Source organism: Carcharhinus amblyrhynchos, chromosome 13 (assembly GCF_965287045.1).
Source record: "Carcharhinus amblyrhynchos chromosome 13, sCarAmb.v2.hapA, whole genome shotgun sequence".
Taxonomy (NCBI): Eukaryota; Metazoa; Chordata; class Chondrichthyes; order Carcharhiniformes; family Carcharhinidae; genus Carcharhinus; species Carcharhinus amblyrhynchos.
In genome coordinates this window covers 40,279,728-40,296,340 of record NC_137336.1, presented here as the reverse complement: position 1 = coordinate 40,296,340, position 16,613 = coordinate 40,279,728, and the positions used below count along the sequence as shown (strand labels likewise).

The following is a 16,613-nucleotide window of genomic DNA, read 5'->3' as shown; positions in this document are numbered from 1 at the left end:
ATTTCAAAAAAGGGAAATCTTGTTTGACCAACCTTATTAAATTTTTGAAATAGTAGCAGAGAGCAGGCATGGTAATGTATCTTTAGATGTAGTTTATCTCAATTTTCAAAAGGTTCTCCATAATAAACTAATGAGTAAAGTCAGAATCATGGGACAATCGGCTTCAAGAAAGTGAGTATTGAAACAAAGGGTAGTTATTCAAAGTGGCAGTAGGTGGGAAGTGGTAGTCCACATGAGTCAGAGCTGGGACCATTGTTGTCCACAATTTACACTGACAATTTGAACTATGAAGTCAAAAACACAATTTCTAAATTTGCAAATTGGGGAGGAGGTGGATATGGTCAATAGTTAGGAGGGCTACAACATATTGCAGCAGGAAATTAATCAATTTTCAGAATGGACAAATAATTGACAAAGTACGTTCACAATTAGCATAAGATAGTGGGTGGGATTTTACGACCTCGCCTGTGCGAGGCTAGTAAAATCCAACCCAAGGCCAACAGAGAACTCTGTTTTGTGACCCTCACCTGCCAAGGCAGTAAAATTCCAGCCAGCACATTTAGGTGGGAAGAACAGGGAGATCATTTATTACTTGGAGGACGTAAATTTAGATGGAGTCGAGGAACAAAGGCAACTCGGCAAACAAATATACTACTTACTAAAAATTGTACCATAGGTTAACAGGGCTGCAAATAAATAGCAAAGCACTAGGTTTTATTTCTGGAGAGAGTGAACTAAAAAGTAGCAGATGGTTATATGAAACCTGAACCTGTATCAATCCTTGGCTAGACCACACAGAGTACTGTGTACAGTTCTGGTCTTCATGTTATGAAAGGGATTAAGACACATAGAAGTATGAAGATTTACAAGGATGATACCAGAAATGTGAGGGTATACAGGGCGGCAAAGTGGCAGGGTGGTTAGCACTGCTGTCTCACAGCAACAGGGACACAGGTTCAACTTCCGGCTAAAGCCAATGTCTGTGCAGAATCTGCATGTTCACCCTATGTCTGCGTGGGTTTCCTCCCTCAGTCTGAAATTCATGATGGTTAGGTGCATTGGCCACGCTAATTTCTACCTCAGTGTATCTGAACAGGTACTGGAGTGTGGTGACTAGGGGATTTACACAGTAACTTCATTGCAGTGTTAATGTAAGTCTACTTGGGACACTAATAAATAAACTATCAGGAAAGAATCGATAAACTGGGCCAGTCAAAAGTCCACTGGCTTTTGGTGGGACTGGACAATCCTAGGGGCTGGCAGGATTGAAAAATCACCCTCGGGGCCTCTTCTCCCTCTTGATAGAAGAGAACAAAGAGGCAAAGCACTAAAGGTCTTTTGAAATGTTTTGATAGAGTGATACAAAGATGATGTTCCTTCTTGTAGGGAAGAACATAACTACAGGCAATTGATATTAGATAATCAACATGAAATTCAAAGAGGCATTAAAAAATAAACTTCTTCACCCTAACAGTGGTAAGAATGTGGAACTCATGATCACAGAGATGGTTAAAGCAAATAGTCTGAGTGTATTAAAGGGGAAACTAGACAAGTTTAATGAGGGAGAAGGAAATAGATGATTCAAACGGTAAATTTAGATGAGGAAAGATGGGAGGGGGCACGAGCGGAGACGAATATCAGATGGGCCGGAGGGCTGAAATGGCCTGTTTTTGTGCTGTTTATCTTATGTACTCATCACCCACATCCCACAAACAAACACAAAAACCTCTGACATTTACATTTCCTCTACTGTTTGATTCAGCTCCAAATGTCAAACTCACAGATGTTTTGAAAACGTAATTGCGACCACAGACTTAAAAAAACAACTCCACAAAATCTAACCAATGTACCTAAAATACAGTTCCTCAGTAAATCATTCCATACAAAATGAATTCAAGTTCACTTTACAAACTACCTGTGCAATGATGCACTGAAAGCCATGTACAATTTTGGGATTGAGCATTTCATCTTACCACGAGCTTAATAAATCAGAGGTTTCCCAATTTTGTTTATAAACCAAAAGAACTCCTCCTTGACCTCGCCATTGCTGATGATTTGTCATATGACTTCAACATACAGTACCGAATCATAGAAATTTCCCCCAAGTACTGGGCCCCATCACAAACTCTCTTCCCTAGCTGCTGATTTTACTCCTCTCTCACAGGTTCAACATTGCTGTATGCAACTTCAGTGTTCTATCTGACTATATGCTGAGCCTTCCACTCCAAATCCGTTCCATTACTTGCATCTTTGTAGCTTTGCCTGACTCTGCCTCTGCCTCAACCTGCCTGCTACTGAAATCCTCACTTTTTTTTGTTACCTTCAGACTTGACATGTGTCCATCTTTCATTGTCCATAAAGTTGAGCCTAGCCATAGTTCCTCTGCACATAAGTTAGCATGCACTAAATCATGCTCCCTCATCACCCATGTGCCCTATATTTCACTGTTTGTTCAATAATACTTCAAAGTTTTAAATCTAAATCCTTAAAATCCTCCATGGCTTCATTCCTCCCTTTCTCCGTGAGCTACTCCAGCCCTACGACTCTTCAAGAACACTCCAGTCCTCTAATTGACTATCCATGCCTCACCACTGGCAGCTGCCCCCACCCCCTGCCCCTGCTTTGTCAAGGTTAAGCATAGGAATTCCATCTCTAAACTTCTCGGCTTCATGCTCCTCCTTTAAGACACTCTTCAACCCCATCTCTTTGCCAAGCAATGAGGTCATTTGTTCCAATATTTTCTCATTTAACTGTGTCAGGTTTTGGCTGACAATTCTCCAATGAGACAATTTGGGATGTTTTACGATATTCAAGGCTTTATATAAATGCAAGTTGTTGCTAGTATCACTCTGGGTAAATAAAGAGATGCTTTTAAATGAATGCAGATACAGATGATTCATTTTTATTGTTGCTTTGTAGGGAATGAATGTAAATTGTCAAATGTTTAGCTACAGTTCCACAGTGAGAAGCACCCAGCATTAATTATTTTTCTCAGAAAAGCACCAATTATTTATTTTGCATTTGTAACATAATTTGACATCTGGTACACACATGTCACCAAATTTTCTGTAGCATTGCTCACACCAAGTTAGAGGATGTGTTTTTAGGACAGAACCTTATACTGTGTAAAGCATAATATATTATTTTTCTGCTGAACTGTAGGTCTCCAAGGTTAGAAAGTCCAAGTGTTGTTAAGTAAACATTTTAGGGTTCATAGAGATCAGTTAAGAGGATGGAGTTATTCTGTTTTCAGCAGTCTCTGGAGAATCTCAATTTTTTTGTGGAATCAAGGGAATACAGAGCAAGTAACATAATGCCTGAATTCAAGAAAGGATGAATGGAGTAACAGCAAGTTCAGTTAGTTTAAAGTTAATCATTTGAAAAAGCTCAAAATCCATTATTTGAGTTTTGTTTTGCGCTGTCACGGGATGGGGGCATCCTGGCTAGGTGAGCATTTGCTGCATGTCCCTAACAACCCTCATGTAGATGGTGGTGAGCCACCTTCTTAAACAACAGTTCATGTAGCATTAGCAAACTCATCGTGCCGTTAGGAAGGGAGTTGCAGCGACGCAGCAAAAGTGAAGGAATAGTGATTTGGTTCCAAGCCAAGAAGTGTGTTCCTTGGAGGGAAACTTCAGGTTGTGGTGCCTCCATGCATCTTCTGCCCTTGTCCTTTGAGGTAACAGAGCTTGTAGGTTTAAATGTTGCTGTTAAAGAAGCTCTTAGTAAATAACTGCAATCCATAGTACACACTGCTGTCAGTGTGGAGGGAGTGAATGTTTAGGATGGTGGAAGGACTGTTAATCAAGGGAGCTGCTTTGTCTTGAATGGACAATTAAGGGAACATTTGTAAATGTACGGCTTAATTGATAACTTGCAACATGATTTTATTATATTTGCCAAACACAATTTGCATTTAAGAGTTTTTGAAAGAGGTAACAATTGGAGAGTTAGAGGAAATAAAGAAAATGTAGCAGCATGGATAGAAAGCTGGTCAGGAAAAAGACGTGGGACATAATGTGGTACCAGAATTGGAGAAGCATCAGGAATTGTATTTTTAATGGTCAATGCAAGACTTACTTTTGTTTCTCAGCACACATGATTTGTTCTTCAACATAGGGAACTACAACCTCACTTTTCTAAAAGCACAAAATTAGGGCAGCAAGGACTGCAAAAGACTTACAAAACAGAGATTCAGAATGAGGGTATTACTAAAAAAAAGAGAAATGCTGTCCCAACTTTTCGTCTTGCGCTCATTAGACAGATTCACATGAAAACCAAATCTCAAAAGCAACAACAATTCGTGCTGTATGAGAAGAAAGTGCTGATTGGTTGACAAAGTAGGAACTAGATAACTGCCAAGGTTTTGTTTGAATTTAAATCAGGAATATTGGCTCTGATTGGTCTAGCAATGCCACAGGGAATGAACCACAGACTGGCTGTTCCCCCAAGCTTTTGTTTACTTGGAAAAAGGTGTAACGTGTGGACACGTTCTGTTTGTAAAGGATGGGGCCCTGTGTGTGGATACAGGTAGCTTCCAGCACACATAGCTAGACAGCAGCATCTGGCTAATGGATAATTACTACAGGCGCTGCTATTGCATAGAAGCAGCGAGAAACAGCTAGTTTCACCTGCTGCTCAAACTTCAGATGGTAATTTGTGTAGACTGGGCACCTTTCAGGACTGAAAGTGGCAGCCTATGCCCATTGAGTTTACATGATACACATTGACCAGTGATAGGGGTGGCCATTATCTGCAGGATTTCTTTGATGCGCCCTATTTAGCGCGGTGAGAAAATGGCTTGGGCTCTACGTGAGATTATCAAAAAGACACACTGAACTATAGGAATCCAAATGCTGTTATGATGATGGAGGAAAAAAAATCCACGGACCTATACACTGAAATACTGGTCTTCAAAAAAGACCTGATTATTATATTTTAAAATGGACATACACCTCAAAGATGGCTGGGAATGTTTAATTAACCACTAGTAATTACAGGCCGGTGAGCCTTATGTCAGAGGTACGGAAATCATTGGAGAGGATTCTTCAAGGCAGGATTTACTCCCACTTGGAAATAAGTGGATATATTAGTGAGAAGCAACATGGTTTTGTGAAGGGGAGATCATGTCTCACTAACTTGATCGAGTTTTTTGAGGAAGTGACGAAAATGATTAATGAGAGTAGGGCAATGGATGTCATCTACATGGACTTCAGTAAGGCCTTTGACAAGGTCCTTCACAGCAGACTGGTGCAGAAGGTGAAGTCACATGGGATCAGAGGTGAGCTGGCAAGGTGGATACAGAACTAGCTCAGTCATAGAAGAGAGAGGGTAGCAGCGGAAGGGTGTGTTTCTGAATGGAGGGCTGTGACAAGTAGCATTCCTCAGGGATCAATGCTGTGACCTTTGCTGTTCGTAGAAAATATATATACGTATTAAAGTGATTTGGAAGAAAATGTAACTAGTTTGATTAATAAGTTTGCGCATGACACAAAGGTTGATGGATTTGCGGGTAGCAATGAGGACCATCAGAGGATACAGCAGGGTATAGATTGGTTGGAGGCTTGGGCAGAGAGATGGCAGATGGAATTTAATCCAGACAAATGTGAAGTAATGCATTTTGGAAGGTTTAAGAAAGATAGGAAATATACAGTAAATGGCAGGATCCTTCAGGATATTGATAGGCAGAGGTATCCACGTGTATAAGTACAGAGATCACTGAAAGTGGCAACACAGGTGGAAAAGGTAGTCAAGAAGACATACGGTAGGCTTGCCTTCATCGGCCGGAGTACTGGGTTTAAAAATTGGCAAGTCATGTTGCAGCTTTATAGAATCTTAATTAGGCCACACTTGGAATATAGTGTTCAATTCTGTTCACCACACTACCAGAATAATGTGGAGGCTTTGGATAGGGTACGGAAAAGATTTACCAGGATGTTGCCTGGCATGGAGGGCATTAGCTATGAGGAGAGGTTGGAGAAACTTGGTTTGTTCTCACTGGAATGACGGAGGTTGAGGGGCGACCTGATAGAAGTCTACAAGATTATGAGGGGAATGGGCAGAGTGGATAGTCAGAAACTTTTTCCCCCCCAGAGTGGAAGAGTCAATTACTAGGGAGCATAGGTTTAAGGGCAGTGTTTAAAGGAGATATACGAAGCAAATTTTTTAATTTTTTTTTACACACAGAGGGTGGTGGGTGTCTGGATCTTGCTGCCAGGGGAGGTAGTGGAAGTAAATACAATACTGAGTTTTAAGGAGCGTCCGGACAAATACATGACTAAGATGGGAATAGAAGGATATGGTCCCTGGAAGGGTAGGGGGGGTTTAGTTCAGTCGGACAGCATGGTTGGTGCAGGCTTGGAGGGCCAAAGGGCCTGTTCCTGTGCTGTAATTTTCTTTGTTTTTTTTGACATGAATGGTTGCAGGGTACTTCTCTAAAGAACAATAGAACCTCTCCCGATGCTTCCAGCCAAGGTAAATCTATCCAAAGACGGATTACCATCTCTGGTAAAGACAAAGGGACTTAATAGCTATCTCATCCAAATACCCTGGGTATAACTGCCCAGACGAGATGAGTGCATCATGGATTTCCAGTTGAAATAGGAGGAAGTTAAAAGTCTGCTTGCTACCATTCTGTTGGTCTGCGCATGTGTGCTGCAAAAAACTGCAGCTGGAAGTTTGCCACGCTGAAGGTGACACAGTAACCAATGCACGGCCCCTATAAAATACCCATTTTTTGCAGGAACATCTAAAACTCTCTCTCTGACTGTGTCAGTCAATCAGCCAGCGGAAAGGTCACAGCTGGAAAAAAAACCTGAAATCTCTCTAGCAAACCACAGAACACCCAAATCAAAAAATAAACCATTCAGCAGCTGAAATCAACTACTGGAACCAATGTGTACAGACTGCAACACTCATTCAAGGACCACTCTGTATAGCCTTTTTAAATATTTACTTATTACTGGACTCAATTCCCACTTCTAATATGTATGTATATGGATGCACGTGTTTTATAATTTCTCCTTACCCCTTTTGGGAGTTAAAAACTTACTCTATCTTAACTGGCTGAATTGGCTCCTTTTTAAACGCAACTATTGGGTCTGAAAAAGGTATCCAAGGGAAAGCGAAGCTTGTTAGAGCTCTGACAGAGGGTTGTCAAGACTCAAAATGTTAACTCTATTCTATCTCCACAGATGCTGTCAGACCTGCTGAGATTTTCCAGCATTTTCTGGTTTTGTTGTTAGACTAAACCTGCGTTGCTACCAGAAGGTGGGTTGAACAAAGACATGGAACCAGTCATTCCTCCTCACCTGAGTTTGTACCACTTGGCGGTATCTCAGTCTGACGGGGCCTCGCCTAGATCAAAAACTTTTGGGAAACCTGATCTGGGGCTGCTCATAACAACACCTATCCTGACCAGTGAAGGCCAGCTGGAGGTACACAGTAGTTGAGAACGCAGTGGCAGATTTCTCAACCAGCCTGTCAAGGAAAGAGATCTGATATGCAAGTCCTGTACAGTGTTTATACAAAGGTGAAGGAATTCTTCACTGTGTAAGTGGAAAATTTGCTCCGAACTGGTTGTAGCAACTTGCTCAACCATTTGGCCAATTCTTGTTGTGCAGAAACAGTTAGAAACCTTACAATGCAGAAAGAGACCATTCAGCCCATCGAGTCAGCAAAGGCTCTCAAAGAGCATCCCACCCAGACTCTCCCCTCTGCCCTATCCCCGTAACTCTGCGTATTTACCATATGCAGTGAGAGATAAGGTAGGGCATAATGGGACATCACTTTTGTATACCTTGAACAATCCATACATATATGATGCAGTGAACTGCAAGGATAAATCCTATTATATACACATCACCAAGCAGCTTGTTACGCTTACACAAGTCCAACAAGTGTTTTTGTAGGTGCTTGCAAGCGGAGATGCGTGGTCATGCTTAGCAGCAGATCCAATGGATCTGGAATTTGGATCTATTATTAAACACTACATCCATTTTGTCAATTTAGGGTTATATCAATTGTTGCATTAATCACAAGAGTCAAATAATGATTAAATGTACGCAAAGCATTGTCGTATAACAATGCACAGTGTGGAATTTCTCTTTAAATAAAAGACATTAAAGCCTTAAAGAACACAATGCAGAGCTCCTTCTTACTGTAAAAAAAAGCAGCAGAGTGATAACCTGACAAAAGCTGCCACTCCGAGAAAGATTCAGCCCATAGTTTCTAATTGTTGCCATTAACCTCCTGAATCTATGGTTACAAGAGCAGACATGACATGTTAGGATTATTTCCATCAGAGCAGGGAAAGAGGAGATGTAATCAAGTTTTACAAATAATCAAGGATTCTGATATTTTGAATAGGGTAAAGATATTTCCTTATGTTGGGAAATCAGTGATGAAGGGTCATCAACAAAGGCCATTCTAGAAGACTGAAGAAAGGGATTAGGAAAATGACTTTATACAGAGTTGGTGAAATGTTTTGCCACAGGGAATGGTTGTGACAGACACTACTGTAGTTTTTACAATTTATGATTTTTAAGCAGTGAAAGATATAGAATGATGCATGGGAACAAGCATGTGGGATTCATTTTGAATTACTCTGGCAAAGGAACTGCAGAGGCACTCGGCCAAATGCCTTCCTCTGTGCTGTACACTTACATAACCCTAATCAATAGTACCAGGAATGGACCTGACAATCGAGAGTACGTATAGTAGGATATCAAAAGAATTCTCTTTTCCACTTTATAAATTGCTTTTTAACAGCGAGTTTACTACTTTAATGCACATTGCTATTTTATGTTTATTTATTAGGATCACAAGTAGGCTTTTATTAACACTGCAATGAAGTTACTGTTAAAATCCCCTAGTTGCCACACTTCAGTGCCTGTTCAGGTAAATTGAGGGAGAATTTAGCATGGTCAATGCATCTAACCAGCACATCTTTTGGACTATGGGAGGAAACCTACGCACTTATGGGGAGAATGTGCAGATTCCGCACAGACAGTTACTCAAGCTGGGAATCGAACCCAGATCTTTGGTGCTGTGAGGCACCAGTGCTAAGCACTGTGCCGCTCCTATTTTATTGTGCATCATAGCTAAATTGATTATCTATTATGTTGCTGAGAAACAGAATAGGATTGAATGGGTAGGTTCAGCATTCAACCCTCACCAGATGAGGAAAAATGGCACTGAGCACTCCCAGTCAACATAATTTTCAGTACCTTTAAATATTCCCACTAAAATTGGGACTGCAGGAGAAGGTGGAAACAACATAATGCACCTCAAAGGGATAAAAAAACTCATAGCTAGAATTAACTAAGATGGTAGTGAAAAGGATGGAGGAAATTGAGAATTATCCATCCTACAACTAAACTATTACAGTGGCATTGGAAACAATTGATGGCTTTATAACTTGGTGCTGCAGACTAATACAGTGAGTGAAAAGGGAGACCAGAAAGGCTGTTTTAAAAGACAGCTAAATATCCATCTGAACGAAGCAAATATCTTATATAGCACCACTGTTTCACCAAAGCTTGGTTCATACAATACAACCGCCTAATTGTACCTATACAGCAAGGCAAAAAGTTCTACGATCAAAACATTCTGCAAACTAGTCTTTAAACTTGTACAAATAAGTTGAACTAACTTAAAACATCATGATGGGAAGATTAAGGGTAGATGGTATCTACTGTTTATGCATTTAATTTTCCTTCATATGAACATGCTTTGTTGAAGTGCACTCAATTATGTTGAGTAATATGGCTTCACTTGTAGAAATGGATTTGAATCAGCAGTCAAACCCATGTAGGAGCTGGGTCATCAAAATAATGCACAGTATTCGTCTGGAACTTCTCATTTAATGCCCAGGGCAATTTAATTTGCCTGGAGGTATCACAGTGTATATTGGAGCAAGGCCAAAATTTCTAACAGCTGAAGTCACAATCTATGCTGGCAAACTCTAACTGTAGGGATTTTAAATGTTACTCTTCAATGGAAGGGACAGGACAGGACTTTTTTAAGTCATTCAATGGACATCCTTCTAGTCAAAAATCCCCATGACAAGGTAGTCTGCTTTCCAACCTCCAATTCTTGCAACATAAACCTTCCTGGGCAAACGTAGTCCAATTTGCAGATCCTCCTTCCATAGAGAGCTTAAGTATGTCACAAACTTTGGCTAGTTATCTTGCAATTAAAGGCGAGACATAATATTGGCACCATATATTGGAATAACTAGGCTTAGCCACAGTAACTTCACATTAAGACATAAATATTAAAAGTGGGTGCCAAATTTAATCTTCATTTTTTTAAAAATAAATTTCCTTAACATCCAAGAATTATCTCCTGCTGTAATTGCTAACAGTAAACCTAGTGCTTTTTTAAAAGATTTTGCATAAAGCAAACTTTAATTTGAGTTTCTCCCTCCGTAGATGCTGCCTTACCTGCTGAGTATGTGTTTTGTTTTTATTTCTGTCATCTGCAGTTCTTTTTCTTGGTTCAACTATTGAGTTGATTTTCTTTAAAAAAAAATACAGGATTGCAATGGAACGCCACGCTCCTCATTTTTACTTTTAAAACCCTTCACACTGGAGCATATATTGGCTCAAAGAATTACGAAGTCATCCACTGTTATCAGATTAAATCACTAATGACTGGATGATTGTGTTGTTGAAAAATATCAATTTAAATTATGCTCTCAAGCACCTAAATCATATTAAGCTTATTTTTGCAGTTTATGAACGTACAAAATAAACCTAAAATATCCTATTGGAATAAGGCCTTCTGAATTGAATTATAGAATCCCTACAGTGCAGAAGGAGGCCAGTCGGTCCATCGAGTCTGCACTGAGCATAATCCCAACCAGGCCCTATCCCCATAATTCCACATATTTATTCTGCTAATCCCCTGACACAAGGTCAATTTAGCAAAGCCAATCAACCTAACCCGCACATCTTTGCGTTATGGGAGAAAACCAGAGCAGCCAGAGGAAACCCATGCAGAGGTGGCAAGAAAGTGCAAACTCCACAATATAACCCAAGGCTGGAATTGAACCCAGGTCCCTGGCGCTGTGAGGCAGCAGTGCTAACCACTGTGCCACCCCTTATATGCCAATATTCCATAAGTGGGTTTTTTATTGTTACGTTTTCAGTTTTTTTGCTGTTTAAACAGATCACGGAGAGTCTGAATGCATCACAAAACATGGATTAACTGGCACAAGCTACTGCCAAAGACAATTAGCACTTCACTGTAGGGACACTCCAATCACTTGACAAATTAGGTAGAGAAAAAGGCCGTTTTACCCATCAAGTTAATTAAGCTGAATAAATTTTATGTAATTTTTGCTAATACTCAAATTTAACAGATTGCCTCAGCAACTGCCATGTTCTGGAAATTATACTGAATTTTTACGAATCTATTTAAGGGGGCAGAGTGTGACAGAGCAATCTGATGTGTGGCGAATAGCTGACTGATGACAAGATGGGCAGAAGCGAGGGAAGATATGGGGGGTTGGGGAGTGAGAAGGGGGAAGTGATGAGGGGAAGGAGGAGAGGTACACAGAATGAGTCAACATGAATAGGAGCAATAAGTTATATTTATATAGCACCTTTAATGCAATAAAATGTCCCAAGGTGTTTCGCAAGCGCAATTATAAAACCAAGTGTGGTACCAAGCCACATACGGAGCTATTAGGTCAGAGACAAGTTTTAAGGTGGGCCTTGCTGGCTGAGGAGAAGAGATAGGGGGATAGATCTGAGGAGGAGAGGTTTTGGAAGGTGTTGTCTACAAAAGACGTAGAGAATTTGTTTTTAAGCTCAGTTTTTTTTTAGAAACAGAGCACTGCTGTTCCAACAGTCGGTCATACAATCATAAAATAGTTTATCGACTGGAAGATTTATAGACATCAATTAAAACAAAATTCCAGAACTTAAATCACTGTGATAAAACGAACAAGGGCACCAAAGTCAAAACATGGAGATGCCAAATGCACCTTAAATTAAACAAGGTATGCAGAAGTAAGCACATAAATGAAAGCAAGTACAAATATGGAAGTGCCATAAACATGCACCCAGAAGAGCAAACCCTTTCAATAACTCGATTTCTGAGACCTATATGGAGTTGTTATTCTGCTTCTCAATGCTGGAACTCTTGCCCATATCTGGTCATGACAAAAGAATCTTCCTTGGACTCAGGCGATTATGTGGATAGATGAGTAAGGGAACTACATCCATAAAACACTCAAGATTACCTTTAAACACTACTTTTAAAATAACAAGGGCAAATAAAATGCTTCCTAGAGACAATTATATGGCTAAAATCAGTTCAAAATCGCAAAATGTAGTCAAATAAATAAATCCCTCATTTTAAATTATGCTGCTTGAAAGAATGAAACATTTACTTCGCTATAATTTATTATAAAAAAAACTTTGAAAAGTTATAATGAGGCTCAAAATGCATGAAAGCTTCTGAGCAGTATTCCTACCGATAATCAGCACACATCACAATGCAGATACTTTAATGACCAACAGAAACTTTTGCTTTCGATTGGAAGCTATTTGCCATTCGACCTAAATTAAACACGATTTGAGGTGATAATGACCTCATCTGGTCCGTACAAAGGACAGATTTCAGGCGTTCTCCCCTGAGGGGTCGGGTCAGCTTACACTGCTGGTTCTCAGTACAGTTGGAAGCTGCAGCTTTTTAAACTAATCCCTTCACATTCCTGATATGCAAGAATCACGCTGGAATGCTTTCAATACTGGGATTTTAAGATACCATTTTGTATCACACGACCACCCCCGTGTTACGTTAGGAAACTACAACTGGGTCCCTTAGGAAAGTTGCTAGTTGTTGACTCTCGAACACAAAATGCTTGCGAGCTGAGTTCACCGTTTTACATTTTAAAACCGTAAAACTCCCATGTGGAGTGGGATAAAAGACAGACCCGCTTAAAATGTTCCCCCACCCCGCCTTCGCTCTGGAACATGAAGTGACCACAACATGTTACATACAAGGGCGCGCTTTGAAGTTAATGCAAGGGGGGAATTCCACACATTACATTTCAGAGAGGAAAAAAAGCATGCAGTAAAATGAGCCTGCCTGGCTGCTTACTGCAGGGGTGGCTCAAATCCCTTGTTCCAGCACAAATGACGACTTGTAACACAAGCTTTTTCCTGATTTTACCATATGAGCAAACAGGTAGCAAGTAAAAAGAGAATAGATCTCCGATCAGCACCCCCCAATCATTCTCGCTCACCCTGGACATGGTTAAAGGCTTGTTGAAGTCCTTTCCTCCCTGTAGTCTAAAACCCCACGGAGCCGGTCCTTCCAGGGTAACTTTGTACAACTCCATCGTCGCTGGAGAGGAGGGGAAAGGGTGGGGGGAGAAAAGTTGGTGTTTGGTGAAAATAGAAAGATTCTTTTGTTTGTCTAAATACCGAATGGGGAGAGGGGACTTTTTTTTGTTACATGAGGCAATTGAGGAAAAGGAGGGCGATCCCTGTGCGAACTGCAGGAGAAAGAGAGTAGGTAGACCCTTACTGCTCCAGCCACTCACTTTATCCTACAGAGAATGACAGCTCTGCACTTACAGGCTATATAAGGCGTGTAAAACTACACCAACAATTTCAGCACTTTTTTATGACTCACGCCAGGGAATTCAAACGCCACACAACACGTCACACTGCCATTTCCCGTCCAGTTGTAAGAAACTGAACGGAGAAACTTTTTTTATGTTTGGAAAGGACACAGCAAAACTTTTAATTGAAATCACTTGGTTTTTGCTAATCCATTTGTAGATGACCGGGATGGCTTCACGGTGCTGCAGGATTGGCGATTTTTATTTTTTTAAAAAAACAAGCTTAGAAGTTTACATCTTTTAATTTAAAAAGACTTGGAAATTTACTTTTTTTTAAATGCCAAATCCTGATCAAAGTTAAGCACTGCTTTTTATGTATAGTCTGCGTAAACCGGTTTCTTGATCTCAAACAGTGTGCAGGGAGAAGCAGGATTATGGTGGGGAAATTTTCCCAGGGTAAAATGCAAGGAGTTCGTGATACAACATGACCCATTATCAACCAAGGTTGAATTGCATCATAGGAAATTCCAAAGACAGGGCGCACCTAAAAACTTGGCAGGCAATGTTTTGATGGGCAACCCAGAGCGGTTTCTGCTGAGTGAGTGCTGATTGCTCCCCGAGTCAAAACATTACAAGTCTCCCTAACGCCTAACCTCCACTCAACTCAACAGCAGAAAGCAATTGCATCGACCCACGACAAACGGCACCCCCAGCAGTCGCGCTCTTAACCATACAGTAGGAAACATTACTAGGGTGTGTCTGAAAGCATGTACACTGGGCTAGTCACACAGATTAAGAGGCAGAAGTAAAGAGCTCAAAATTGCCCAAGGAAATTAAGAGAGAACATAGAGAACGACGAACATTAACTCTGAAGTCCATTAAAAGATGATTGTTGACCGGAATTTAGGATGCAATTGAAATACTGCCGTTCCAGCGCTACGCTCGAGTTATCTCGACGTTTGCGCCATTTCTACGAATCTACACTAAAATCCAACACCTTTCTTTACTGTAGAATGTTGTGGGTTCCTCAAATCATGGAGTTTCAACAAAAATAATTTATTCCTAAAGTCTGATGTGGGGATGCCGGCATCGAATTGGGGTAGACACAGTAAGAAGTCTCACAACACCAGGTTAAAGTCCAACAAGTTTATTTGGAATCATGAGCTTTCCCAGCGCTGCTCTTTATTCAGGTCACTCACTTGAGTAAGGAGCAGCACTCCGAAAGCTCATGATTCCAAATAAACCTGTTAGACTTTAACCTGGTGATGTGAGACTTCTTACTGTTCCAAAGTTCAACAGCATTTTGCTCTGCCAGAGATACTGGGGTAACACCCACCGCCCCATGACCTCTGGTGTAGCCGCATCATCATGTTTTCTTTCATGACCACGCATGGTCTACATCTTCCCTCTTTAATTGGCACACCCGGTGACATGAGACGTAAATGTGTGTATCATAGGAAACTATGTAAAGACAATTGTGTGACATGCAATAAAACAAACCATTAAGAATGAAAAAGATCCCATTCTTTCCTGTAACACTGTCACAATATAGTGTTGTTGGAGGCTCTGTAGCTTCAGTCCTTTGGTTGAACTCCAATTCATTCACCTTACTGAAGTTGTTGCCCCGAGGATCAGGCTGCTGCCATGCTGCTGGTGGTTGGACCTGCAGCATTTAGCAAAGTGGTTCCATTTCCCACACTTGTTGCATCTTTTATCAAATGCAAAACAAGCTGTTCTGTTCGGTAGGTGCTGTTCAAGTGTGGACAAGGTTACGATCAGAAATGACACATACCTTACATAGACTCCAGCGTGATTGCATCAGGTGCCAAGTAGTTGTGTAACCAATGTGTTTTTGCTACTACCACAATGTGCCTTTGTTAGTACTACAATGTTCTGAAGTATAATCCAACTACTAGAAACTGGTATGATGTGCTTGTGTGTGTCTTATCTAAAGTACTTACATTTTAAAGAGAGAATAATTCCAATTTTAGTTAAGGTAGTCAGTTATTTAATAAAACATTTTGTGGTCATAATGTTGATTTTTTTTACATTGTAGAGGGGTGATGCTGTTAAGAAAGGACCAAATGCTAAAGCTCTGCAAGTCATGAAACAGACATTGCCGTACCAGTTGGAGGATCTTCAGTGGGATGTAGGCCACAAAACTAATCACAAACAGTGCTACTGTTACTGTGGAGGCCCTGGAGAGTAAGTCAAATGTTTTATGTGGTTTAGATGTTGCTTAATTAGGCTTTGTAGTCAACTGAGAATACTTCAAAAGCATTTTTTACAGCTTTACCTGTCGTATGTGAAGGAGAGCCTCCCATTTTCTAAGCTTAATAAATTCAGAGTGCTTAGTTATTCATTGCAAAGAGAAAGCAAGCATTTCTCAGATTAGCAAAGCGATATTCTACAGTACAACAATATATTTCAACAATGCCAACACTTCAAATTTACGTCATTTGCTGTAAAGTGCTTTTGGATGTCTGGTGGTCATGAAAAGTGCTATGTAGGTGCTTGTTTTTCTTGCTTTCTCAATGGTCTTCTAAAGATAAAGTGGGTCAAAAATTTATCTTGTTTAAACACAGTAAACATTATCATCTGACATTTTACCAACTGGGATTCTTTACTAACTGGAATTTCTAATGTTCTGCAAAAACACCTTATCACCTAACCAATCGGAAGCAATCACAAAGGTATTCAGAACCTGTACCTGTATATTGTATTGAATCCTTTAATTTAAATTTGAATGTGCTGTTGAAGATTAGCGATTAAAAAAACTGTCCTTTACTTCTTGGTAACGAAAATAGGAAAGCAGATTATTATTTGAATGGGTGTAAGTTGAGAGAGGTGAATGCTCACTAAGACCTTGGTACCTTCGTGCATCAGTCGCTGAAAGTAAGCGCACTGGTGCAGCAGGCGGTAGAGAAGCTGATTGGTATGTTGGACTTCACAGCGAGACGATTGGTGTAGGAATAGGGATATTTTATTGCAATTGTATAGGATTTTGGAGTATTGTGTGCAGTTTTGGTGTCTT

General features: G+C 40.4%; 1 protein-coding gene across 3 annotated transcripts in view; it reads right to left on the bottom strand.

The window, feature by feature from the left end:
• The window catches only part of pdlim7 (PDZ and LIM domain 7), a 123,481-nt gene extending 109,902 nt beyond the window's left edge, over positions 1 to 13,579 (bottom strand). For 2 of the 3 annotated variants that reach the window (XM_080201568.1, XM_080201569.1), the window contains exon 1: positions 13,259 to 13,579. In XM_080201568.1, the coding sequence (XP_080057694.1) occupies positions 13,259 to 13,354 (96 nt within the window). In that variant the 5' untranslated portion in view covers positions 13,355 to 13,579. Of the gene's footprint in view, positions 1 to 12,484; positions 12,636 to 13,258 lie in introns of those variants that run through there. The other variant, XM_080201570.1, reaches the window with a different exon arrangement.
• Positions 13,580 to 16,613: the final 3,034 nt, after the last annotated feature.